Raw genomic sequence first — 25,668 nt, 5'->3', positions numbered from 1 at the left:
GATGGTGGTGGATGGAGATGGATGGTGATGGAGGCCTTTCTCCTCCAGCCCAGGACCACGTGTATCTGCAACCCCCTCTCCAGCCGGTGGGCCAGCAGCCTTCAGGATAGTGGCGGGTAGAAAACTCACAGGAGTCCACGCTTCTGGAGATATCTTTATTCAACCCTAGCCAACATGAGTGGCCTATAATCTTAAATCTATTTAAGCATGCTATCCTCAGCTTGCCCTGAGTCTTAGCTTCTTCCAGCCATCTGTCCTCCTCCTACCTCCATCCTCTCAAATCTCCTCAAAAATCTTTTCCCTGGCCTTTCAGCCAAACCTTTTGTAATCCCTCAAAGACCCAGCTCAGAAATGGGCAGGTCTTTCTCTAAGGTAAAGTTATATAGAAGATGGGGGTGGGCCAACAATCTAAGTATTAAAGTTAGAAGTTAAATCTAGGATCACTTGTATCCTACATTTCTATGCTCCCTGTGATGAGAAGATTGAAGAGTCATAATCTGGAAAAAAAAAAAAAGCTTCATATAGTTTCTTAGTTTCCCTAGAAGTGCTTGACTTGCCTACATGTGCTTGAGTTGGGACCAATAAATACTAAGATCAAGAAGTAGGAGGATGAGCAAGACAGATATAGAGAATTGAGGTTTTTGCCTTCTATGTAGCCTATCCTAGTTTGATTCCTTGAACCTTACAGTTACAATGCTTGTTACAATGTTTATTGAAAACCAATACATAAATCATAATTTTCCTCTGGATCTTTTCAGAAGCATTCATGATTTGAGATTGGTTGCTTTATTTCCTTTTTAGTAAAAACAAAAGTAATTTTCTTGTGCAACCCCCTCTTTACAGAACTTAAGCTTTATTAAAAAAACTTATGTGTAACGGCTCTTTTATCTATTCTGAAAAATACAGAAAAAATTCAGGGTCTGAGTGCAGCCAGCATGAACTTTTACTAATTTCTTCAAGATATTTGTATAATCAGCGATAATTTGTACCATTCTAAAACAAACCAAACAACCAAGGACATGTGTCACTGGCAACACATGGGATGTTCTAATTCTTCTAGAGATATCTAAGAGACCTCATCTCATTTGAACGTGATGCTCCTAATTTTGTTCTTAATATAAGCTCTGACTGATTTCTTTACAAATAATACGATTTTTTCATGAAAATAGGCATTTGAATGTTAGGTTTTTGGTGCCTGTCAAACACTAATTATTCCAGGGACCAAGGAGTAGTTCTCTTTCAAAATGACTAAAAGATCTTTGCTACATTCTGACATGACTTGACTGTGTGATTAATGCAGAACTAAGTGAAAGACTCACTTCCCCAAATTAGACTTACATTCTCTCTCTGACATTCAGCTGAACTAGGGACCATGCAGTCAGCTTTATTTTGTTCCCAGTTATTTTCATGCAGTCTCCCTAATGTCAGTTCCATTTTTCATGCATATCAAGTAAAATCAATATAAGCCTAGATAATCACCTTTTCCTTCTCCAGAAAATAATTTAAATATATATTTGTCAAAAATAGTTTTTAAGGGGCCAGAGAGATAGCATGGAGGTAAGGCATTTGCCTTTCATGAAGAAGGTCATTGGTTCAAATCCCGGCATCCCATATAGTCCCCCGAGCCTGCCAGGAGCAATTTCTGAGCATGGAGCCAGGAGTAACCCCTGAGTGCTTCTGGGTGTGACCCAAAAACCATAAAAAATAGTTTTTAAGCTATAATTTTATCTTATTTACTTTTTATTCATACTTTACTTTGTAGACTTAATTCAGTTCATATAAATACATATTTGGGATTGACGAGGGGCTCTTTTCTATCAAGTTTTAAATTAAATTCAACTAAATGTAAAAAAATAGAAAATATTTAATATCTATTTAAAAGAAAAAATAAAACTTAATTTGGTAAATTATAATAAATTTTGATATTCCCAATTGATTATAAATAGAGATATTATATAGATTGTAATAAAATTAAGAACTTTTCCATTTCTGCGTATTCTAAAATCTGTATTGCAAATGCCTAACATATTAATAGGGACTCAATAAATGATGCACTTCTACAAGGAGTTTAGATATAAAATCCAAACTTAAAGAAAAAGACTTAAATTTTGAATGACATCCAAAATATATTAAAAAGTTCATCTTAAATCGAAACCCCTTCTTTTATTCTGCCTGAGAGCATGTCCTAATTTTCATATAAGAATATCCATGAAAACACTCCTAAATTAGAGCGAAGAAGATATTCTTATTGACACAAAAGAAGCAAAAGGATATACTGATGGTAAATTGTAATTCAGTGTATAAAACTTGTCTTCACCTGGCATTTTAAAGATTTTACTGATTAAAGAAATAAGAGCCTCTTCTTACAATTAGCACATAATGGCACCTTTCACATCTAACTATTTCAAAACCCCATAGCTTTTCTTATTTAGAGAATTACACAATTCTGCTGAAGTTGGTAAAATGCACCTCTGCCAGAAAAACCACCTTGGTTGCTTTTAGGGATCCCTCCAAGTATTCTCTATGAAATCACCATCATTAGAAGAAACAAGGTAAAAGAAGCAGTATTGCTTTCATCCCAGATTCATTGTGGTTAACCCAAAACCACACTTGTACAATATTTGCCTACACACACACACACACACACACTATTCCTTAAGGACAAGGAACATAGACTAACAAGAGGGGGGAAAATCCACAATATTGTGTCTAAGAAGCCAAACATATCCTGCTGTACCTGCATTGTAAGAAACTGAGCACAGGTGCTTTACATAGAATTCCAGCATTCACTGGGAAGTGGCAACTTACTGACTAGAAACTGGCTGGAGATAAATGTCCTCTGAACCATTAATGAGCACCTAATGAGCCTATAGACTTTTAAATGCAGTAACTTGGCTTTTACCAAAAAATTCACTGCAAGAAACTAAAGGCATGCAATGGATGGTGAAAGATCTAATCGTCTTATGAACTTAACAAAACCGATTTCCAAGGCATTTATTTGAGAGAACTATGGTGCCTGCATCTTACAGAAGATAATTAAATCTGTTTTAAAGAGATGTAAGAATAAAGAGATGCAATTCATTGCATAGTTTAAGACTTTGAAATTAAATCTGAGGCAAGAGACTGAAATTAAAACTTTGATCTGCATTTCATTGTTTTAATACTTTAATTATATACAAAGACTGGAACTTAATAAGAAAAAAAATTTGATACCTTCTGTGATATTTAACTGTAAAATGAGAAGGCTCTGCTTTTATCAAATACATCCCATTGATCTGTAATTTCACAGACATTGAAAGACTAACAGAAATAGAGAAGTAGCCACAATGTAGTATCAATATATCAATATTGCAAGATATTCCACCATCTGATATTAGAGAAGATGACTTAGTGACATAATTTTAAGACTTCATTTGTCAGTTAAGAAATTATTTGATTGGGCCTGGAGAGATAGCACAGCGGCGTTTGCCTTGCAAGCAGCCGATCCAGGACCAAAGGTGGTTGGTTCGAATCCCAGTGTCCCATATGGTCCCCCGTGCCTGCCAGAAGCCATATCTGAGCAGACAGCCAGGAGTAACCCCTGAGCATCGCCGGGTGTGGCCCAAAAACCAAAAAAAAAAAAAAAGATATTATTTGATTGATTTTTTCCATCTGGAGAAAATATCCTACTTTTAGAAAGGCACAAAGTTAAAGCAGCCTTCATTCTAGAGAGGAACCAATTTCTAAGCCAACTCATCTGACTCAGTAGCTTGAGCTATTTTCTCCTGCACAAAGGAAAAGAAGCCTATTTGAATGAGCTGTGAAGATACAAAAGGTTTTCTCATGTATTATTCCTTATTCCATTCAATTATATTCTCTTTCATTCTAGAAAGGTAATTGCACTACTACATTCCTTCTCCTTAGTGCCTAATGCTTAAAACAGCAAGAAGAAAATGAGGAAATATAGAGAGAACCCAAGGCTCGGTGTCTGAACTGCAGGCCCAAATGGTTAGCAACTCATTCTGTAATTCTACGTTTTTCTCCCTCATATGAATCCAGATCTTTTGGGGTATAAACATTCTTTAGGATATCAGTTAAGTGAATTCAGTAACGGATGAGAGCAAAAATGTTGGCAATTTAGATTTTCAAGCTATCAGCTTCTGTGCTTTGTGTGCCATATAACACTGATGTCCCTTTGTATCTACCTGAGCAGTCCTCACTCATGAATCAGAGCTTCATTAGAACAAGCAACCTCTGCGTAGGTATGTAACTTCCTCAGACTTTGTACCTCAGGGTGCTCTGCTTTATGGTTCTGTCTTCCCAGCACAGTGCATGGTCCATCCACCATTGGTATGGTCTCCAGTAGTTAATAAACAAGTGCTGTGTCTAACACTTGAAGAACAAAATTATTTCAGCCACCTTAGAAGGTTTTGGAATATATGGATATCTAATAATACCAATAATAAGATTAATAGAATTATAAGTAAAAGGTTTTCTAGGCTCGGAATGACAAGGGTTATCATTATTCTGTCCTTCTTTAATTTACAGTTAATTGAAATCAAATGTAAACTGCTTTTGAATGGCCATATAACTGTCTTCTGACTCCCTGAATTCTGGAGGTCACTTCTTATACATAGACCATTTCTATAGATCTTTATAAAGTCACTTTGATTGCAAAACTACCCTGCTAATTTGTGAAGTTGATAAAGTGAAATCCAGTGCAAAAATAATTTATATTTTATTTATGGGACTTTATTATTTGGTTAGCTTGAATTATAAAAATGTCAAAGTTATTGGGGCTGGAGCAATTGCACAGATATAGGATGGCTGCCTTGCATGTAGTCTACTCGGGTTTGATCCTAGGCATCCCATATGGTCCCCCAAGCCTGACAGCAATGATTCCTAAGTGCAGAGCCAGGAGTAACCCCTGAGCCCTGTGGGTGTGGCCTGAATACCAAAACTAAAGTAAAATAAAATAGAAATATCAATGCTATTGAAGTGTTGATAGCATATCAATTGTATATTTTCCATTCATTCATGTGTTATTCTTGGTGGTGGTGGCTATATGTTTGACTATGTACGTCCATGAATATTCTTATAAATCTACGAACAATGGATTGTTTTATTATATGTGATTTCTTCCAAGTTATATGTATTTTCTTCATTTTATCAATGACTAAATTTGTTTTTATATCTTTCTCTTCTTCCTTTTAATAATGCTAATGCATTTTGATCACAGATTTTATTACTAGAAAGAATTCATCACAGTTTTATTCATAAAATACTTTACCACTGCTTTAAGAGTAATTTTGTTCTTATGATATAACCTGAATTTTTAGTTTTAGAATGGCTCTTTAAAGCAATTTGAAATCATTTGTAAGATTTATGTCTGTGATAGCCCTGTAGTTTTCCTGCTAAAATGATTTCTAAAGCCATCATGTACAGGATAACAATAAAACAATATTCTTTATAACTTAAAACATATTTCAAAGCACAATTGACCCTTTTATATCCTAATATCAAGATAAAGAAACCCCATTGTAAAGTTTTTTATTTTCTTATATGAAGCCAAGTGTTTTAACATTTTATGGTTGTCTATTCTATTACAAGCCAGACCCAGAAGCCAGAAAAGAGACATAAAAAAGGAAGTCTGACAATTTGTTGTTCAGTCAAACACATGGTACTTTGCCTAATTTGCCAGTGAAGAGTAAATTACTGTATAATGAATGTCAGAATTTCAGGGTCTGAACCTTAGGTCCTGAAGCACTTGGATATTATCTATAACCATTCCATCCTGAGTGAGATGTACTTGGATATTTATTTATTTATTTAGACAAACCACAGCAATAAAGACCAATAAGAAAAACCTCACCATCTGCATTTTATGACAGCAAATTGAAATACCATGTGTTCAGTGAAATGACTTGCTAGATACTAAATTCAGAATCCCTGACCTGAGTTTCTTGCTAGAATTCGACAACTCTATGTCTACTCTTACTATTATAAAGTTTCACTATTAAAGTGGGATCTTTCAAGGTCCATATTGTCTTGTCTTATAGAAAGAATATCTGCATATTTGGAGAGTTACATACCTATGGTATGAAAGAATCAAAGTATTCAGCAGGAAAAAAGGATAGCTTCATTTATGCCAACACCTAGACAAGTTGGGACTGTTTTCCAAAAGTCAGTTTTAAGTCTAAAAAGAAGTGTTTAGGGTGTGACTTAAATGAATCATCCAGGAAATATTCTAGTCTAGTTTCCCTAGTGACCTAACAGATAGAAGCAATGGTCAGCACACCCCTTGGAAGACGTACCACAGAGGACCAAGAATTGGTGAGAGCTGGGAAACACATATGCAACTGTCGTTTATCAATGACTGGGGTTTCCCTGGACAAGGATGGTTCCATTTCTTATAAAATGGCAGTTATATCCCTAATCCCTACTTAAGCAGTTGGTTTTTGTATACACACCATCTCTTTGTCAAACATCTGACAAAATTAGAGGTTTTCACTTGTAAGTGCATCTTCTGAGTCTCATAAATTTTTATGTAACATGGAATATTACACTGGAATTTCATTAGAGCATTGGTGAAGAAATCGACTCATTGTGGCAGTCATTTAAAGCCGGGGTTCTCAAATTTATTCAATCTGCCACTCCCTTTTTGAAAAAATAAAATCACTCATTGCCCTCTTTGTATTTTACCATCATTAAGTTAACAAATAGGAATTGTCCCCTGTCCCCTATTGCACCAAAGACTACTACTACCCCTTTGTGCTCTCCAGGGCAGCACTGTTCTGAAGAGTTTTAGTTAGTGAAGGCTTTACATAAGTGAATTCATTCTTCAGCATCCATCTGTGAATGAGTGCCAGAGGATTATCTAAGCATTTACTGTGAACAAGTAGGAATTACAAAACTTAGATTTAAGAAGAGCTTAGTTCAAACTGGTCTAGAACTGTAGACACAATTCACAGGCCTGAGTCTTCAGGATTAGATAAAAAGAGATGCCATATAGGAAACAGCTGTTATTATTTCTGGCATTAACAGCTTTTAAAAAATGTTCTATCTCTTGTATTTTAGTGACCACTAGGGGATATTCAGAGTATTTTCTTTGACACTCTCCCTCCAACATTTTTTAAAATATGAAACGCTTCACAAATTTGCATGTCATCCTTGCGCGGGGGCCATGCTAATTTTCTCTGTATCGTTCCAATTTTAGTATATATGCTGCCGAAGCGAGCACTCCCTCCAACTTTTTGAGATGATGTCATTTATACTTCTGTTAATAATCATTCCCTGCATAATTAATTCCAGCATCACACCTACACCCAGAATGCCTGCTTCTCTCCACTAGAGTCCCAAAGATCCTATCACCTTATCTCAGTTCTTTGACCAAGCGCTCTTGTTCTATTGTCTTCTGTTGCTCCCTTACTGTGTATTCTTATATTCTATACATGAGAGAGATCATTCTTTACACATTGCTTTCCTGCGGGCTTCTCTCAGCATGATAACCTCTATCTTTGATATTTATGTAAGAAGTCACCATTCAGAGGTTTCTCTTCCTGAGAGTACTGAATGTGAATAGACATTTCTCACTGTGAACTCATTCTGCTATCTGATACAACCTTCTCTTTGAAAGCCATTGTAGTTAGTCTCATAGTTATAGACTTTTTTTTTTATCACAATCTCATAAATGAGTCAAACCAGGATTTCCCAACTTACTTGTGTTACTACCCACCTTATAGAAAAAATAACCCCAGTACCCTATTCTTCTAGAAATCTACCTTCTTTAAGTCAACAAATAAAGACTGCTTCTAAATTGCCTCTATGACATTTAATGCTATCACACACCCTGTATCATTCCACCCAGTATCATGTCCCTTCTGACATAGTATCCCCCTGCCTGGGGAATCACTAGCATTTAGAAAGTAATGATAAGTTACAGATATTTAAAATTCCACACACTGACATTGTACATTTAACCATGAAGACTGCACTTTGATTCTGTTTTTTTCTTTTACTATTTTATGATAGATAAATAGTTAGATAGATAGACAGACAAATAGATAACTAGATAAATGATAATTATAGGTAGGTAGGTAGGGAGGTAGGTAGGTAGGTAGGTAGATAGGTATGTAGGTAGGTAGGTAGATAGAGAACATTAAATGGCAACTCTAAGACCAACATTGGAAATATTTCAATATAACTAATGTCCATCCTACCTTTTGGTGAATTCCCAAATAATTAATTAATTAATATTTAAGTGTTTGTCATAATAGTTAAGGTAAAATGTTGTGCTTTGCAATGTTTCTGGAGCTCTGCCATACTCTAACACCTTGGAAAATTGGTGTTATATTTATTTATCTTCAACTACTCTGCTTCTCTCTTAAACATGTTTAACATGTTTAAACATGTCCCTTAATTTTATTGCAGGTTAATATTTGTTGATAAATGGAATTATATTAGTCAATATCTTTCTCTATGTTCTGGCAAATACAAAAACATACACATAAACATATATATGCTGTGTTTATGTTTCTTTGCAAAATCAAAATTAGTTTTTTACTGTAAACACTTATCTACATATAGGTTTTGCAGTATGAGCTTAAATTGTTCTAAAATTGTGTTTTGGTGAATTTAGAATCATTTACTCTCAGTTTTGCAGAGACAAGTCTCTGGCCCTGTGAGACTGCTTCTTGTCTGTAATTGGTCTGGCTGTCTTTATGGGCATCGGAAAGACTCATTTCTGGTTGAATTTGTCAGTGATGAGTGACTGTAGCATTTGCTTTCCATTTCCTACTAAATCTATTTTGCAGAAACAGAGAGGTTCACACACCTTTCATTTCTCAGATTAATCTAAGCTTCATTTTGACCATTTGATATATTTGTTTTTCTACTACGAAAGACAGCAGTGCACTTGGATTATCCCCATGTGTATTTTCATATGACTCAGAACTTTTTTCAGGACCCTCATCTGTGCTAATATTCTCAATTATCTCTCTTTTAGTAAGACATGTAACTAAACAACTTTAGATCTAAATATTTTTCTGATAACCTAGATATTTGATTACTTCATTTACATTTCAGAAGTGATGATGAGTTATGATTTATAAGGTAAATTTACTCTGTTATATATAAGAATTTTCTGGAGTACTGAGGATGGATGTCTGCTGTCTTCCAAGTTTCTTTTTTATGATGTGAAAATATGTTGTTTCACCAAGGGGTAGGCTTTAGAATGGTTATGTAATTCATGAATACTTTTCACATTTTTTTTCTTTGCCAGACCAAGCAATGTTTTTGTGTTACTCCTGGCTCTGTACTCAAGAATTACTAATGTCAGTACTTGAGGGAATATATAGGATGATGCAGATTGCATCTGAATTGACTATGTATAAGTAAATCACCCTACCCACTGAACATCTCTCCACTCCCTCTTTAGCTCTTTTTGAATGATCTATCTCTTCCTCTAAAGAAATATCTTGGAGTTCTCAATTGAATCAGCTTTTTATCTCTCAACTTTACCCTCTTCTACAGGTTTATAATTCCATTTACATCTCTTCATATTATATTCCATGTTAATTTTTATTTGTAGAATTACATAATTAAAGTCTATCTTCATCACTAGTAATATATAAGCTTGTGCCTACTTTATATATAATATATTTATCAAGTTGCAATTTACTGACCAGTTTCAGTTTCCCATTTAGTATCTGGCATGATATAAATGCTCAATAAATACTCTCCAAATCCCTTGAAGCAAACCTAATCAATGAACTGGTGATCTAGAATGTAAGCACTTTCTACTTTTTGTTTCTTTTTCTCTGCAAGGAGCTGCATTCCTACCTCAGATGGTAATAGCATACCTAGTAATCATAGGACCATGACTTATTATCCACAATGATACAGTTATATTTATGTTACGGTTAACAAGCATCTGAGATTTGTGATGGTAATGGCATGTAATCCAGATCCTACTACCTGAGTGTGAATAGCTATAATAGTAGGGAAGAAATTTCTGCCTTGATTGTTTAGTTGCTTATATTGTATTGTATCACCCAATACAACTCATGACTCATGCCTGGTTTAAGGGATTACTGCTCTTAGGACTCAGGGTATATATGAGGTATTAGAAATCAAACCTGGGTCAGTAATATGGAAAGTGCCCCACCCATTTCACTATTACTTCAGAGTAATATTAATCATGTATCTTAGTGCAGAGTACAAACTTAGAGACCTGTGTATATTCCCGAATGCTTTGGAAACATCATGTTTTACCAGGAGATCCTATGTGACTTACATGACTTACACACATGGTAAGAAGATTATCTAGTAAATCATATTTTGATATCCCTAGAATTCTAAAAGACTTATTCTGTAATGGCAGCCTTACAGAATCCAAACACCCTATATTTTCTTCCTTCATCTAATATATTCAGATAGATATTGTCATAAGTGGAGAAATAGGAACACAACCAGACCAAAGATCAGAGTGACAGCTAGTAGACAATCAGACAGATATTGAGAGTTGTTTTATGTAGCTGACAGGTCGTCTAAATCCAGGATAAAAGAAGAAGAGTGGTTAATAGCTGATAGGAAGGCAAGGCAAAGCAGGATCAAGCAATGGCAGCCAAATTATACTTTCCTGATTGTATGAACAGCTCTCTCTCTATTTTGAAGGAGTAGAATTCACGGTAGAGAGGCTCTCTTCTCTCTCTCTTTCTCTTTCTTTTTCTTTCTCATGCACACACACAATCACACATACACACATGGGCGCACGCAATTCTTTAGTAAGCTCTGGGATATTTTTGGAAATTATATGGGTGCACTATAAACTGGGATCTACTTCCTTCATGTACTCCAATGGTTTGTCTAGTAGAAAGTCTCTTGAAAATTGAGGAAATCTAAGACTGAAAACTAAGCAGAAATCAAATGAGAAATTGATCATTCCACATTGGTTGTCCAAATGAAAGACAAGTCAGCAAGAATGGTGACATTTATTTTTATTAGTGAAGGGAATTCAAGTCGTAATTGCACAATGTTTGGGCTTGAAGATATTTGTTTTGATGTTTAGAGTGGAATTTGTTTTTCCACCCTAGGGGAGAATTTTGCCCCTGTCCAGAGGGTCCAAGGGGTCCCACACAGTGCTTGTCTAGGCATAGATCAGAGGATTAGGTCACATAGATTCATAGAATTTGAACTGCTTTTCCTTTCCTGTGAATTAATCTTTTAAATGTCAGCATTTTCAACTTGGCCTTTTCAAAAAATATACCATATGAAGCTTACTTAATCGAAAATACATTTCTTGTTCAAAGGTTTTCTTGCCTCCCCCTGAAAATAAGAAATACTAACAAAACAAACATAGCCCCCCTAAAATAGCTTATTAAGGATGACCTGTGTGAGGGATAATGCTTTTTTTGGCCACTTGCATCTCAGAAATACTATTCTTTAAGCATCTCGGTGAAAATTCTAAAGGCCAGTGATTTTTTTTTCAAGACTGGAATTTTATAAAGAACATTTGCTATTGTCTAGCCCAAGTGGGAAATTTAGAACTGTGTTTTTCGTCAAGCTTTCAAGGCAACACATAGATTTTGTTGTGTTTTGTTTTAACAGGGACACTTTTTTTTTTTATAATTTAGTTTGGATTTTATATTAACACTTTAAGTTAACATGATAGGCATTATGGTGCCCATTTTATAGTTTTGGTAACTGAGACCCTACCCAAGAAGGCAGAAGCATTCCATGCAGTATCCCAGCATGTTACTGCCACACTAGCATTCAAGCCTGGACCCAGTTTACTCTATGTTCCAGATTCCATATCAAATGAAGTGCACTGAGATGGGTTCATATCTCAAAGTTGTGGCTCTCAACTGTGTTAACTAAAACAAATCTTTAAATCTTTCCTCACTTCCACTTGATCATCTGAGAAATGTACAACTGTTGCCTGCTTTTCTCTTCAGACTAAGAGTTAGTAGAAGAATACAATGAGATCAAGTTGCTAGTACTAAATGCAGAAAACTAAGAGAATTAACCTAAATTGAATAACAAGGGGGCTAGGTTCCACATTATATCAAATGTTAGGAAAGGTGTCTCTCTTTCTCCAACTCAGTTAGTAGGGAAGTCAAAAGAAAGGCTGAGAAGCTGTGAATCAGAAGAAATGATGTGTTGATCATGCCAACGTGTCTGAATTCTAAGCACTGTGTCTCCAAAAGTTTCAATCATGTCAGTGTTAAGAGTGTAATCAGAGCCTGCAGTGCCATGGAATGTAACACTGGAATATCTAATCCAACTGGTCATTTCCTAGACTTGGACCTTGCAACAGCCAGGGCTCTTCAGATGTGGAGAGCATCCATTGTAGGGAGCTCCTGTCTGCCAAGGCATGCCACAGAGATTCTCAAGTAGACAGATGCTCCTCACTGTAGGGGATGGCTGTATCAGGATTGTCATAATCATGGAACTAGAAACCAGGACACTTCCAACTTCCATATTGCAAGTAGCCACTACCAAGATCTAATTCCCTTTCCTGATGTTTTTCAGGGTGATGTGCAGCGAACATTCATCCAAGTGGATTTTGGGGATGGTATCGCAGTGTCTTATGTCAACCTCAGCTCCATGGAGGATGGCATCAAACATGTCTATCAGAATGTGGGCATTTTCCGAGTGACCGTGCAAGTGGACAACAGTCTGGGGTCTGACAGCGCCGTCCTGTACTTACATGTAACTTGTATGTTATTACTGCTGTTGGTTTATGATGTATTTCAAATAGTGTGACCCTTGGAATTGAATCCAAACCTTCCACTCTAGAAGGAACTCACTAGTTTTCTTAGTCAGAGAAGGGGAAGAGAGTCTAAGAGAATGAAAAGGGAAAGGGAGGAAGAATCAAATCTGAGCATGTCATTTAAAAAATCTGGGACTTTGGGGACTTTTGGGGACTTTCCTTTTTATTCACTACCCTGCAGTTATTTTCTATTTTCCAGATGCCCCTGAGATACAACTATTGTGTCTGGGGGTTCAGCCTAGGCAATTCACTGAGCTGGTTGAGTGAATATAGGATTTATCTCATTTTGACAGGTGCAGTCAGAAGCAATTGAAAATAAGCCATATACATGACTCAATTTAATGTTTTGAGTATTTGCATATATCATGATTCTTTTCCCATGCTTTGTCTCATTTTCAGTGCTTTTTTACAGATTTTTTAAGATATTTTCTTAAATTTTATATGTGAATGATTTGGTATTAAAGGGAAGATAGCAAAATGTACATCTATATTACAGAAGGTATCCTAGGAAACCTGGGTTGTAAGAATTGTTAAAGCTTTTTTTCTTCCCATTGCGGAATCTACTAGCGTACTAAATATGATAATAGAATGAAAATCCTGTTCTATTTTGGAAAAGGTTGGTATTATGCATCCCGCTTAGATATCCCTTTGCTCAGATATCCTCCTTTTTATTGTTAGAGAATTGGTTTAACTTAATTTAATTGATTTAACTTAAAATATAATAGTTATTTATATGATTTATCTTGTTCACATTAATTCCAAGTAGTGGGCCAAGAAGTATCCCAGGTTCTCTCAGGCACACTGGACCAAATTGAGTGGAGTAAGTCCTCTGAGTATTTTATATTTTAAACTTGTTATGATCCTGAGAATTCTTTTGGGATCCCCGAGGTATCTATTTTTGTTTACTCCTGCCAAATCCACAAGCCTTGACCTTTACCTTACTGTAAATACATTGCACAGGTACAGAGGTATAACCATGTATTGTGCCCTCTCTTTATTTATCTAAATAATGTTTTATAGGATTCCACACCCTATTAACACACACACACACACACACACACACACACACACACACACACACGCAAACACAGCCTTTTCAGCTAAAGATGACTAAACTTTTACTCTATGTCAGGCATATGCTAAATAGACTGTTGACATTGTGACCTGCTTTTTTAGGAAAGTCTCATCAGCTCTTCGGTTTCCCCACAACTTTGCAGGATTTTTCAAGCAACAGAAATTTTAGATCAGAAGCAGGTTCTTTCCATACAATCAGTGAATTCTGACCTCTTTTCCTGTTAATTCCACTCGTATCTCTTCTGTTTTTCTGGAGCTGCCTCTTGCTAACACAAATCCCACCTATCACTATTTCTGGAGGCAAATTATCATTTGCATGATCATAGGAATAAACAAAAACTCCTAAACACTTACGAAGAGCATTAATTTTTAGTAGTACTATCACTTGAAATACAATTGTCTTCATTATGATGGCTGCCTCCTAAACACCTTATCACTTTCTACCATTTATTCCAGAAGGGAGATTTTTATTCACAGCTTACTCTTTTTAAGAATTACAACAATTATATTTGATACCCCATCTATGTAATAAAAAAATAAACACACTCGAACACATGTAAATACTTGCACATTGTTTGGCGAGATAGTAGCAGCCTTCTGTTTTCAGTCCTGGAATCTCTCATGGGGCTATATTTAGCACACCTCTTAGTTTCCCCATGTATCCTTTCTTGTCCTACATACAGTCATGATTGTTCCCTCTCCTATCGCTCTCCTGGGCTTACTAAATCTTATGAAGGTAAAGAGCACAGAGCTTGCCTCTGGTCAAGATTATGGGCCATAGAAGTCAAACTCTCTAAGAAAAATACATTTTTGCTTATTGGCTTTTCTAAACTGGCTAAACAGTTTGCTCTGAATCTTAATAGAAGATGATTTGTAACATGCAGCTTTGTGTTCTGATAGTCAATTTGTTCAACTTATCTTGGCTTTAATGGTTGTCTAAGCAAGACTCAAAGACTAGAATCCCTTCCTAAGCCTAGCCTTGGAGACAAGAATTACCACTTTTGTGATAACTGTATACAAGCAGGATTATTTATAAGCCTTTATTAGCTTCCATACATGGGAAAATCTATGCCAAAAGAAAGAAGTTGCATCTAGTTATGACACATGTTCTTAGCACTTCTTTCCATGCAGACCCTTGGACTCTTTACCATGCATGAACTCTCTGTCTGATACTACTATCAGAGTAGAAGTACTTCTCCCTTTTCTTTCAAATGGGAAGAACATGGGCAGAATAAATGCTATGCCTGTGGCATCATGTTTTGCTCAGAAATGTAGATAAAGACCTTGCTTCCCTCCCACTCCCACTCACAGCTGCATCACACTTACAGTCTCATGTTACATGAGTACCACAAGACCAGGACAGAGGGGAAAATTAGATGGGAAGAATTCCTTTGTAGGAAAATAATTAACTAGAATTAGTCCTGAAATGACTTGGAAGTGGTTAGAACCAGATAGAAGACTGAACTTTAGACTAAGTTGTTGCATGCCTCTGAGCTTCAAATTGCTCCTGTCTCAGAGGATCAGATATTTTCCCTAAAAGTTTCTGTCCTGCATATAGAGAGTTCCCTGTAAACTTGACAAATAAAGACTTCTCATCACCACAAAGAAGCTTAAGTCTAAAAAGAAGACTTACTGTGTTCTGAGAAGCCATCAAGCTTGGCTCCCCCCACTTAGGAGCATCTCTTTCAGCCCTTCCACCCTGACCCTGAACCCCTCCTGGAAGCCTCTTTGCTCCACTCAAACACATACTCTCTCCATGCTTCAGTTCAGAAAGGTAATTCGGTATTTGGGCTTTTTTATTTTTCAATATTGGTCTGCAAAGGTCATCAGAAACAAATGGAGATAATGTTCCTCCTGTAATGTTTTCAGGAGTGGGCAAGCAGCTCACTGGGCGGCTGGGTAATCTGTTGTAGCCTGACAGTTGGAAATTCCTTGGGGATAGTATTCACTGTGCTCTGCTAGTTTGCAAACTAATGAGACAGGAGGCGCAGCCAGTGTTGCTTTCAGCTGGATGGGAAGAGAATTTAGAGGACATGCAGCTTTCTGCTCTGAGAGCTGCCCTTGCTCAGCTAGCCTTGCAGAAAACAAGATCCCTAGAGATATGCAGACTTGCAAAAGGGGAACTGCAAGGTGGGGTGGTGTGGGTATTCCAGGCTTTCTCAACCTAACTCTCCCCAAACTATTCTTTACAGAGGAGCTATTTACAGACTTTTTGTTCTTTTCTTGGAGCAAAGGGATGTGTGCCTCTACCTCCAACACCCATATCCCATGCAGCTTTGCAGCTATTCACATGATAATTAAATTGGCCAGTAAAGAAAAAAAATACCTAAATTTTGTAAGGGATAATCTAATAAGCAAGCTACCCTCAAAATTGCATAGTAAAACTTTATTATGGACCGCAGTTCTGATCAACTGAAGTCAAATTTCTTAAGGGTGACTTCCTAATCTACAGATTAATATAATTTATGCACAGTGATGTTTAAGTATGCTTTAGGATCTCATCTTTATGCTCTCATTTTGGAATCATTTTTATTTCTCAAAAATTTTTCAGAAAAACAGCAATATGATATACAGTATTTAATTAAGTGATGAGAGGAAGTCTCCAGAAGCAAAGCTAGAGGCAGGCAGGCCAAAAGGATATATCAACCTGTATACCCAGACCTACATACATAAGCTATTTCTTACAGTACAGGAGATAGAGATAGAGATAGAGATAGAGAGAGAGAGACAGAGAGAGAGACAGAGAGACAGAGAGACAGAGAGAAAGAGAGACAGAGACAGAGAGACAGAGACAGAGAGAGACAGAGAGGAGAGGGGAGAGAGATGGGGAAGGAGGGAGGGAGAGAGGGAGAGAGGAGAGAGGAGAGAGATGGGGAAGGAGGGAGGGAGAGAGGGAGAGAGGAGAGAGAGACAGAGAGACAGAGAGAGACAGAGAGAGAGACAGAGAGAGACAGAGAGAGAGACAGAGAGACAGAGAGAGAGAGAGAGAGACAGAGAGAGACAGAGAGAGACAGAGAGAGAGAGAGAGAGACGGGGGGGGGGGGAGGAGGGAAATCCAATCCAATTCACTATTCACATAAGTAATTCCCTGCTTCTCACAACCACTTTGCTGGGAAGATTCATATGGAGTGACGTAGCACCACCTGCTGGCCATTGTATACATCACAAGCACCTGCCACTAGAACCACATAGAACTGGATTCAGCACTTGTTAACTACTATCTTCCTGTTAACTACTATATTCTCTTCAGAGAAAAAGATCACATAAAATATGGTGAAGCATCAGAACCCAGGTGTACAAAACATCAACAAAAACAAATCCACAAACTTTTAGAAATCTAATAAATCCAGCACATTCAGTATGACACATAGTTTGAAGAGATGAGCTTATCCAAAAAATCATAAATATTCTAAGACCCACAAGACAAATATATTTATTGGTTGTCCTGAGAACTTTGTAGATCTCAATGGCTTCTATTGTATCTCTCCATCTTTCCACTGCAGTCCTTTGGACATTCTTTACAAAAAAAACTTTAAACAGTTTTTATTACACAAAAGTTGACACATAATTGGATATTTTTTTTACTTCTTACAAAATCACTATTATTTTCCACCGAAAGGCAGCTTACCTTTTTATATGATGATGGCAAGCATTAAAATCCTGAGTTTCACAGAATAATAGTAAAAATGTTTCATGTTTTAAGTTGAAAGCAGTACATTCGTACTTGGCTCTTGCACTCAGTCATCAAGAATATACAAATGTCTTTTTATTCAAAAGTACAAAATAAATTATCTGTATGCATGGACAATGACATAGTCAACCATTTATTATGTCAACTGAAACCAGTAACTGATGGTTATAGTGATTTTCTTAAACATCAGCCAGCTTTTTCTTCAGCTTTTTCCTTCAACTGACTTCTATGAAGTTATGGGTGAGGACACATACCTTGAGATTCCTCCCACAGTTCATTAATAATGGGAAAGTACTATTCTAAGAATTAGAACATGCCACCTTCTATACCTCCTCCTTGCTATTTATTCTTCAGCATAATGCACACATTTTCCCCAGGTCTTTATGTTTGTTTGCAGTCATATTGGGACATTCGAGTAAATCCTCGGTGCAGTTTTTCCTACTATCCATTCACCTCTCAAATGTCACTTCTACTAGAGGCATTTCTTAACAGCACTCTCTCCCCTGATTCTGTGTTTCATTCTTCTTTTCCATAATACATCAGTTTCATCAAATTCTAGGGCTTTCCAACATCTTGAGTAACAGTCAACACAGTTTAGTTCTCAAACACTACTGAATAAATGATGAGAATACTCTAGCAAGTTCATACTTTTAGCATTAATCTTATGTAGAAATATCCTTCTTGCTTTGAAGTTTGGACTTTAGAAAATGATTAAATGCTCATCTTTTATTGGAACAAAGTAAATGAATCTCTCTGGCACAACATGTGCTTACTTAGTTCTCACATTTGATACATTGCATTCAGAGTAGAGAAGTCGAAAAAGGTCATTCCCAGAGGGAGCATGGAAAAGAGATTGACAGGTACCTTAAGAAGGGTATACAAACAGACTTGGTATGGGTAAGGCAAAGCTTATCCAAGTCAGCCATGGGTTTGGGGAAGAGAAGCTTCATGCAGAAAATGAATCTGTAAACTGCATTTCCAAATAGCTTGAAAAACCCTTATATAATCAGTCAGAAGTGACTCTTTGTGTATTTGTATTTGTATGATTCCAAACAATGAACACAAGGCTTCAGACAGGTGTCCTGTACCACTGAATCTAGTACTCTTTTCAGGGGTTATCTTAATATATTTTTTTATCTTAATATATTTTTGTTAAAAATTTTGAGCAGATAGTCTTTGCTCAATAAATGTTTCCCTTTTATTATCTCATTGAATGATACTGGTTTAAGATTAATTTCTAGTTTGCAAAGAAGAAAAGTCAAATATCACCTTCATGTTGTAAACAAATTTCTAATTCTAAAAATAGAAAAAAGCAGATAAAATTGGAAAAGGAAATGTATGTGTGAATGTCTGCTATAGCCAAGGAATTATACTGGATTTTATCCATAACAAAATCTCTTAAAGACTCTTCACACCCTAAAGTCTAACATCTGAAACTGTCATTATCTATGTTGGTTGGGGACCCCCAATGAGGCTGATGCAAGGGTGGGTAAGGGTCTCTTCCAGTCTATAGTCTTTGAGGCCGGATGCAGAAAAAGAAGGGAAGACAGTGAGCCACAGACCACTAGCAGGGAAGTATTGTTAGAGCAATAGACTTTGTTTATTGAAGGTAGGGACAAGGCTTTTAAGGGCAAACTTTAGGCAGAAAACAGAATGTGGGTAACATTGTAAAAGTATTACAGCAACCAGATGGTATGTAAAGACAACAGTCACAAGGTACATGACATCATTAAATCAGAAAGTATGTAAAGATAGTGGTTGCATTGCTTATGGCACTATTAGCCTAGACAGATTGTTTAACCTAGATGACTTTCTCCTTACCTCATCCTGCACTCATAACAAGCAAGGAACACAAATCTCTGAAGAGACTTTCTTTTATATTCAAGACTAATTTACAGAAATTCCCAGCTTTTCTCCCCAGAATCTATGATATGTTGGTAATCAGAATTTTAATGTTGAGCAAATGAATTGTTTGTTAAGTTTAGCTGTCTAGGAAAACAGTTTTTTTTTTATTATTATTAAAACGCCATAAGATAGAGTTAAAAAGTTGTTAAACTGAGTTTTAGTCAGGACATACTTCAGTGTCCATCCCTTTACCAGTTTCATTTCCTGCCACTTATTTCCCCAGTTTCCCCTCTCATTCCCCCTGTTTGCTTCTATGAAGAACACCCTACTTCTCATCTTTCTGTCTTTCTTTTCTTTTTTTTTTTATCTTTTCTAGGAAAACAGTTCTGACAATAATCTGGAGGCTGGATTAGAAAGAAAAAGGGAAGTGCCAGATGTGTTGTTCACAAAGCTGTGAGGACCCAGATTGGAGAGCACTTTGTGTCTGAATTAGGACAGGACTTGGGAGAAGAGTGGAGAACTCTTGAGATATTCAGAAGCCAAATTGGGGTTTACTAAAGTGGATACAAACTACAAAAAAAAAAGAAGAAGAAGAACTATAGGTTGATTTTCCACTTCTAGGTTAGACCCCTGGATAAATACCAGTGTTGTCACCAACATATGTGGAGCACCAAATGGGATCAATAATGGTTCCTTAGGAATCATTGCTGTTAATTGAGTTGGAGACAAGAAAGAGGTTGTAAGAGCTGTAAACCCAAATTTTACACATTTTGCACTTAAAATCAGGATGTGGATGCTATTTTCTGGCTGAAGATTACCTGACAGAACAAAATCAGGCTAATCAGACCGCTCTCTAGGAAGCACATTGAAAGGCCCAGTGGAAGGCAGGGCAGTCATTAAATTTAGTGCCTACAGTGCCATTTCTTTATCTCATAGAATAATGGTGTGAAAGATAGATTTTTTTTGTTTCCAACCCAGAAGAAACTGCCTTTAGCTTAGAGGTCACTCAAAGAGGTCAGAGTCATAAGACAAGTCTTAGTCAAACTTTGTGAGTTTGGAAATCTAAAAACATTTGGAAAGTAATTGACCTTCATAGGTAGAATCATTCTGGTATACAGTTTGGTACCTCCTGAGAACCTGAAAACCAGAGTTCTCTTTCCACATTTGGATGCTTTCATTCTGGAAACCTTGACTCAATTCCATGGACAATTTGAGACACATTCACACAAATGCAATCATCTTTATGCACTCACATATACCCCCAAATTTACTAAAAATTATGCATAATTTTCTTTACCACTATCATTCTCTATGGATACTCTGATATTTTCCTTAATTTGGTTTACCTCTGAAACTGCAACTCCCTCTGAAAGCTCATATTATGCACATTCATTTCAGAAACTCCTATTATTTGTCAAATTTTTAACTTTCACACATAAAGTATTAGGTATTAGGTATAAGTGTTAGGTATTAGACCTAGGAGAAAGATCTAGTCAGTGAAAAATGTCGAGATGTAATTGTTCACTATTTCCTTTTCTCCCAAGCAGGAATGATAACTATGTCTTTTTATATCCTTTCAGAATGAACGTGTCTTCAGATCAGGGGTGGTGAGACTAAGGATTTTCCTTCCTCTCTATGGCTCTTCTTTTCTCTTGTGCCATAGGTCCCCTGGAGCATGTGCACCTGTCCCTTCCCTTTGTCACTACAAAGAACAAAGAGGTTAATGCAACTGCAGTGCTGTGGCCCAGCCAAGTGGGCACCCTCACTTACGTGTGGTGGTATGGAAACAACACAGAGGTTAGTCTGTCTTTTGTTTAGGCTCTAGTAGCAGTGAGGTTCTAACTTGCTGAAGTCTAAATGAGAATAAAATGATGGGTGAATGCTCAGAGTGGAGAGGAAGTCCTAGTATCAGGGCCAACAGGCTCTTAGAGTCCCGAGAATCTTATCCCTGCAATCTTGTCTCTTTCTGTCCCACATTCTGTCTTATCCCCTCCTTCCCCAGCTTCCCTTTCCACCTCCATCCATGTTAGCAGTCTTCCAGTTTGACTCTGCAGTGCCTTTAGCAGTTGGAAGAACTTCCTACTTGTCACAGTGTAGCAGAAAAGAGAGGTTTTTCCATAAATTTTAATCAAAATCCTGGCATTGAGTAGTGTCATTGGCCAAGCTTGAACACAGTGGGGGTGGTGGGAAGGAAGAAATCTTCAAGTAAGCACCCTTAGAACAGCATGGACACATGAGATGGAAGAAAGGAGGAAGTAGTTCTCTAAGAAAAAGAAGCAAATGAATGTATGCCAGCCAGACCAAAGCTAGAGATGTCTGTGACAATTATGCCCCATAAGATCTTCCTCACCTCAACTCAAAACAAAGACACCACATTAGTTTGGTGTTGTGCTTTCTCCAGATACTTGCAGCGCCAAGTTTAGCCAAGTTTAGTTGTAAAACCAGTCAAGATCTCAAAGCCCATTGGCCCTAAATGCTTTATTTGCAGATAAAAAATGGAGATGATGTAGATGAAGTGGCTGGCTCCAATCTCATTCAGCAGTTTCTTGCCAAGGCCAAACCCAAGGCCTTCTGAGGATATATGAATTAATCTTCCCCTCATAACAGGCTATGTGCTCTGTTCCAGTTTGAACTTCAATCATGCTCAGAAACTAAAAGTCTCCTAATGTTAGGTCCAATGCCCTAAAGTTTCCTTTTGCCAAGCCAAAGACACCAGGACAAAATACTATGATAAGCCTGCACACTTCCTGTCTCTGGGCAAGCTTGCTCCTCAACAGAAATGTATCTTAGTTAAATACAATCATTTTTCTGCTTCAGAGTTGAATTTTGTTCTTAAGTGGGAAGAATATTTTGCACAGACCCAGAGAGAAAAGATGCCCTGCCTCTAGACTTGTGACAAATATGTCCATAGAAGGGAATTCACTTCCACAGCTAACATAAAGCTAAAAGAAGCCCTCCTTTATTTTTGCTAAAAGTAGGCATGTAAACTTGAACCAAATTCAGCCTACTGCCAATAGTGGAAGAGCAGAAATATTTTTGTTGCTGGAAAGCTAAAACTAAGATGTTAGAAGAGCTAAATAATACTTTTGTCTACTTCCTTTTCAATTCCTTAGCCTGCCAATCCTCCCCCCGCCCTCCACCACCACCAGCATCAACACACCTATTTTAACAGAAAAAAAAACAAAAAACAAAGTTTCAAGAAACAGTATTGAGTACTTTTTTTTTTATACTGGGCTTTCATCTTCCCTCTGCCATCTAGGAAGCTTATTGCATTTTGATTTTAAAATTAATTTCAAAAAGACAGGAAAAAAATGTTATGGAGAATGAATCGAGGGAGGTCAATAGGCTAATAGTCTTTTCTTCCAATACCCCAGCATCTGATTGTATTGCAGGCATTACTCCAAATCTTTTACTTTTTTTTATTTTTCTTTCTTTCTATTTTTTCTAGATGATTCAAACCACCATCCAATTAGTATTTGTTTCCACAGCCATTACATCTAGCAGACTGCTGATAGGGTTTCTCAATGGACACCAACACTTCAGGACACTCCTATCCAACTAGTGCAGCTATGGTGCACATGACTTCTGTTTCCATATGTGTTATTAGAAGCCTCCTGTTTGGGTTTGACAAGTTTCCTTAGATTAAGAGAAGTGATTCATATAAGATATACTTCCCCTACAAACAAGCAAATTTAGACTTAGGAGGCCCCCAGCAGGTAGATGGCAGATTCACAGGAAATGGCAGAATCTCTCTGGGTCATAGGTCACCTTTCTAGTCTGGACCGAAGAAGACTGGGAAGTGGTAAGGAAGTTGCTTCCAAATTATCCCAAGAAGAGCCTCACTGATTTAGGTAGCCTATTAAATTCTGACTCTGCAAATCTGTAACTGATTTCAATTCCTCCATAACTGCTGGACCCTCACTTTCGATTCTGATTTATTTTAGCCCTTAATAACTTTGGAGGGAAGCTTGTCATTCAAGTTTACTTCTGAAGGGATGAACACCATCACAGTTCAGGTGTCTGCTGGGAATGCCATCCTGCAGGATACAAAGACCATTGCAGTGTATGGTGAGTAGTGATCTTCCTTTCAGATTCTCTGATGCATGAGCTCTGGCGTGTTTGTTAGGAAGCAAAGCACTCGATGCCATGCTGACAAATGCTCGCTAGCTAGAGAATAGAGAGCTCAACCTCATAGTCCAAATATTACACATTGCATCTGTTTCAGAATGAATGACCTCTCTGATACAAACCCTATTTTACATTTTGCATCTTGCCAGCTTGACTTTCAATTTCAGGAAGCAATTTGTAAAGCATTTGAACATGTTTAGGGACTCCTCTTTATTTAGCTTGGAGTTCATCATGTTCATCCTTCCTTCCAACTTACCTCCACAAGAGGCCTGATCAGCCCACATAACAAGCAAAATTAAGCCAGGACTGTGGTCTTCTGAACAAGGTCCTGTGAATTAGGCAACCTCTCAGCCAACCAGTCATAATGGAAAGCTTTTGCTTCTTTGCCCCTTTTTCATGATCTTTCTGTTCCCTGGGAATGAATTTAATCACTAAAAAACTAGTATAAGTTAAGTATTATCACTGCACCTATTTTTCAGAGTAAGTAACTGGTCCCTGTTAGTAAGTGGTAGAACTGGGCTCCCAAATTCAGTTCAGAGTCAGGTTGCATGCTCTGAAATTATTCTAGTTCACTGACCCTCATATATTCTTCCACCAAGGCTCTTTTTTCCCTTTCTCCCCTCTGGGAGTCCCAGGTGTCAGTAATGAGCACCAACGTATTATACTTCAACACATGTGCTCTTGGATAAGTGTATCACCAGGTTCCTCATTAGAATCACAGTGTGAACTTTAAACCTAAAAAGCCTTTGGGTCGATCTGGGCCAACCTGTCATGTTAGAGACAGGAAATTGTGGCCCTGAAATAGGAAATGACAGACTTAAAATTATTTTGTGGGCCCGGAGAGATAGCATAGCGGCGTTTGCCTTGCAAGCAGCCGATCCAGGACCAAAGGTGGTTGGTTCGAATCCCGGTGTCCCATATGGTCCCCCGTGCCTGCCAGGAGCTATTTCTGAGCAGACAGCCAGGAGTAATCCCTGAGCACCGCCAGGTGTGACCCAAAAACCAAAAAAAAAAAAAAAAATTATTTTGCTACTTTGTGACAGATCCAGAACTAACAATAGTGATAGTGGGGTAGTAATTAACATTGATGAAACCCTTACTAGCATCTGTTCTAAGTATTTGATATATGTGATCTATTTTACTGAATTCTCCAGAGCGGACTTATGAAAAATATGCTATCATTATCTCTGTTTTACAAATGAGAAAAGATGAGATAAATTTAATCAACTGAATCTAAAAATTCTAATCTAGAGGGACTGATTCTAACTATCTCATACCCCCTTTCATGAATAGTTTTTGCATTTCTCAAAATCTTTAATGACACCATTAAAGTGTGGATCACTCCTCAGCAAATAAATTTTCCTTAGCAATAGACTTCACAAAAAGCATAAGCAGGGGAATTGGGCACCTCCTTGAGCCAGAATTATGACCCATTCAGACACCCTGAATTTGCCTTATATCATTGAATCATGTAGAATTTCATATATACAATAAAAATTTCAATTTAATGCCAGGTGTGAACTACTATAACAGGTGTGACCTGTTTAGGATAAGTATGGCACTCAGGTTTAATTAGACAAGTTTGAGTTTTCTAACACAAAAGGTAGGAACATTTATTTTTTAATTTGGTGTGATCTAATGGAAAAGGCAATAGAGGGATTATGGGTAGTGGGGTTAGCTCACTGGGTTTAATATTGTATTTACTCGAGAGGTGTCTTATCTTTTTTAATGACTACATTTGTAAAGAGATGGCTCCCAGATTCTTTAAAAAAAAAAAAAAGGCCCTCCTAGGTGTTAGAGAGATAGCATAGCAGTAGAGTGTTTGCCTTTTAAGCAGCAAGCTGCTAATCCAGAATGGCAGTGGTTTGAATACCAGTATCCCACATGGTCCCCCATGCCTGCCAGGAGCAATTTCTGAGCACAGAGCCAGGAATAACCTCTGAGTGCTGCCAGGGGTGTGACCCAAAAACCAAAAAAAAAAAAAGAAAAACAAAAACAAAAAGAAAGAAAAAAAGGCACTCCTGGATTGAAAAGACAATTTTTCTCAAAGTGCAGAGAAAGAATTACACACACACACACACACACACACACACACACACACACACACACTGTTTCTAGTGTAAATGTTCTAAATAAAAAAATTTTGAGTCTATAGAAAAGTGCATCTAGAACATGAATA

At 37.2% G+C, this 25,668-nt stretch overlaps 1 protein-coding gene and 1 non-coding gene across 6 annotated transcripts in view; one reads left to right on the top strand and one right to left on the bottom strand.

The window, feature by feature from the left end:
- The window catches only part of SORCS1 (sortilin related VPS10 domain containing receptor 1), a 656,026-nt gene that overhangs the window by 586,732 nt on the left and 43,626 nt on the right, over positions 1-25,668 (top strand). For all 5 annotated transcript variants that reach the window (XM_049790574.1, XM_049790573.1, XM_049790572.1 and 2 more), the window contains exons 19-21: positions 12,511-12,697; positions 21,025-21,158; positions 23,306-23,429. In XM_049790574.1, coding sequence (XP_049646531.1) covers positions 12,511-12,697; positions 21,025-21,158; positions 23,306-23,429 — 445 coding nt within the window. The remainder of the gene's footprint in view (positions 1-12,510; positions 12,698-21,024; positions 21,159-23,305; positions 23,430-25,668) is intronic.
- Positions 7,113-7,219, bottom strand: LOC125995336 (U6 spliceosomal RNA). Its single transcript, XR_007490877.1, has one exon. It is a non-coding gene; the product is annotated as a U6 spliceosomal RNA (small nuclear RNA).

The sequence above is a fragment of the Suncus etruscus genome, chromosome 17 (genome assembly GCF_024139225.1).
Source record: "Suncus etruscus isolate mSunEtr1 chromosome 17, mSunEtr1.pri.cur, whole genome shotgun sequence".
NCBI classification, from domain to species: Eukaryota; Metazoa; Chordata; class Mammalia; order Eulipotyphla; family Soricidae; genus Suncus; species Suncus etruscus.
Note: the sequence above shows the minus strand (reverse complement) of the source record. Positions and strands in the feature narration are given on the sequence as shown.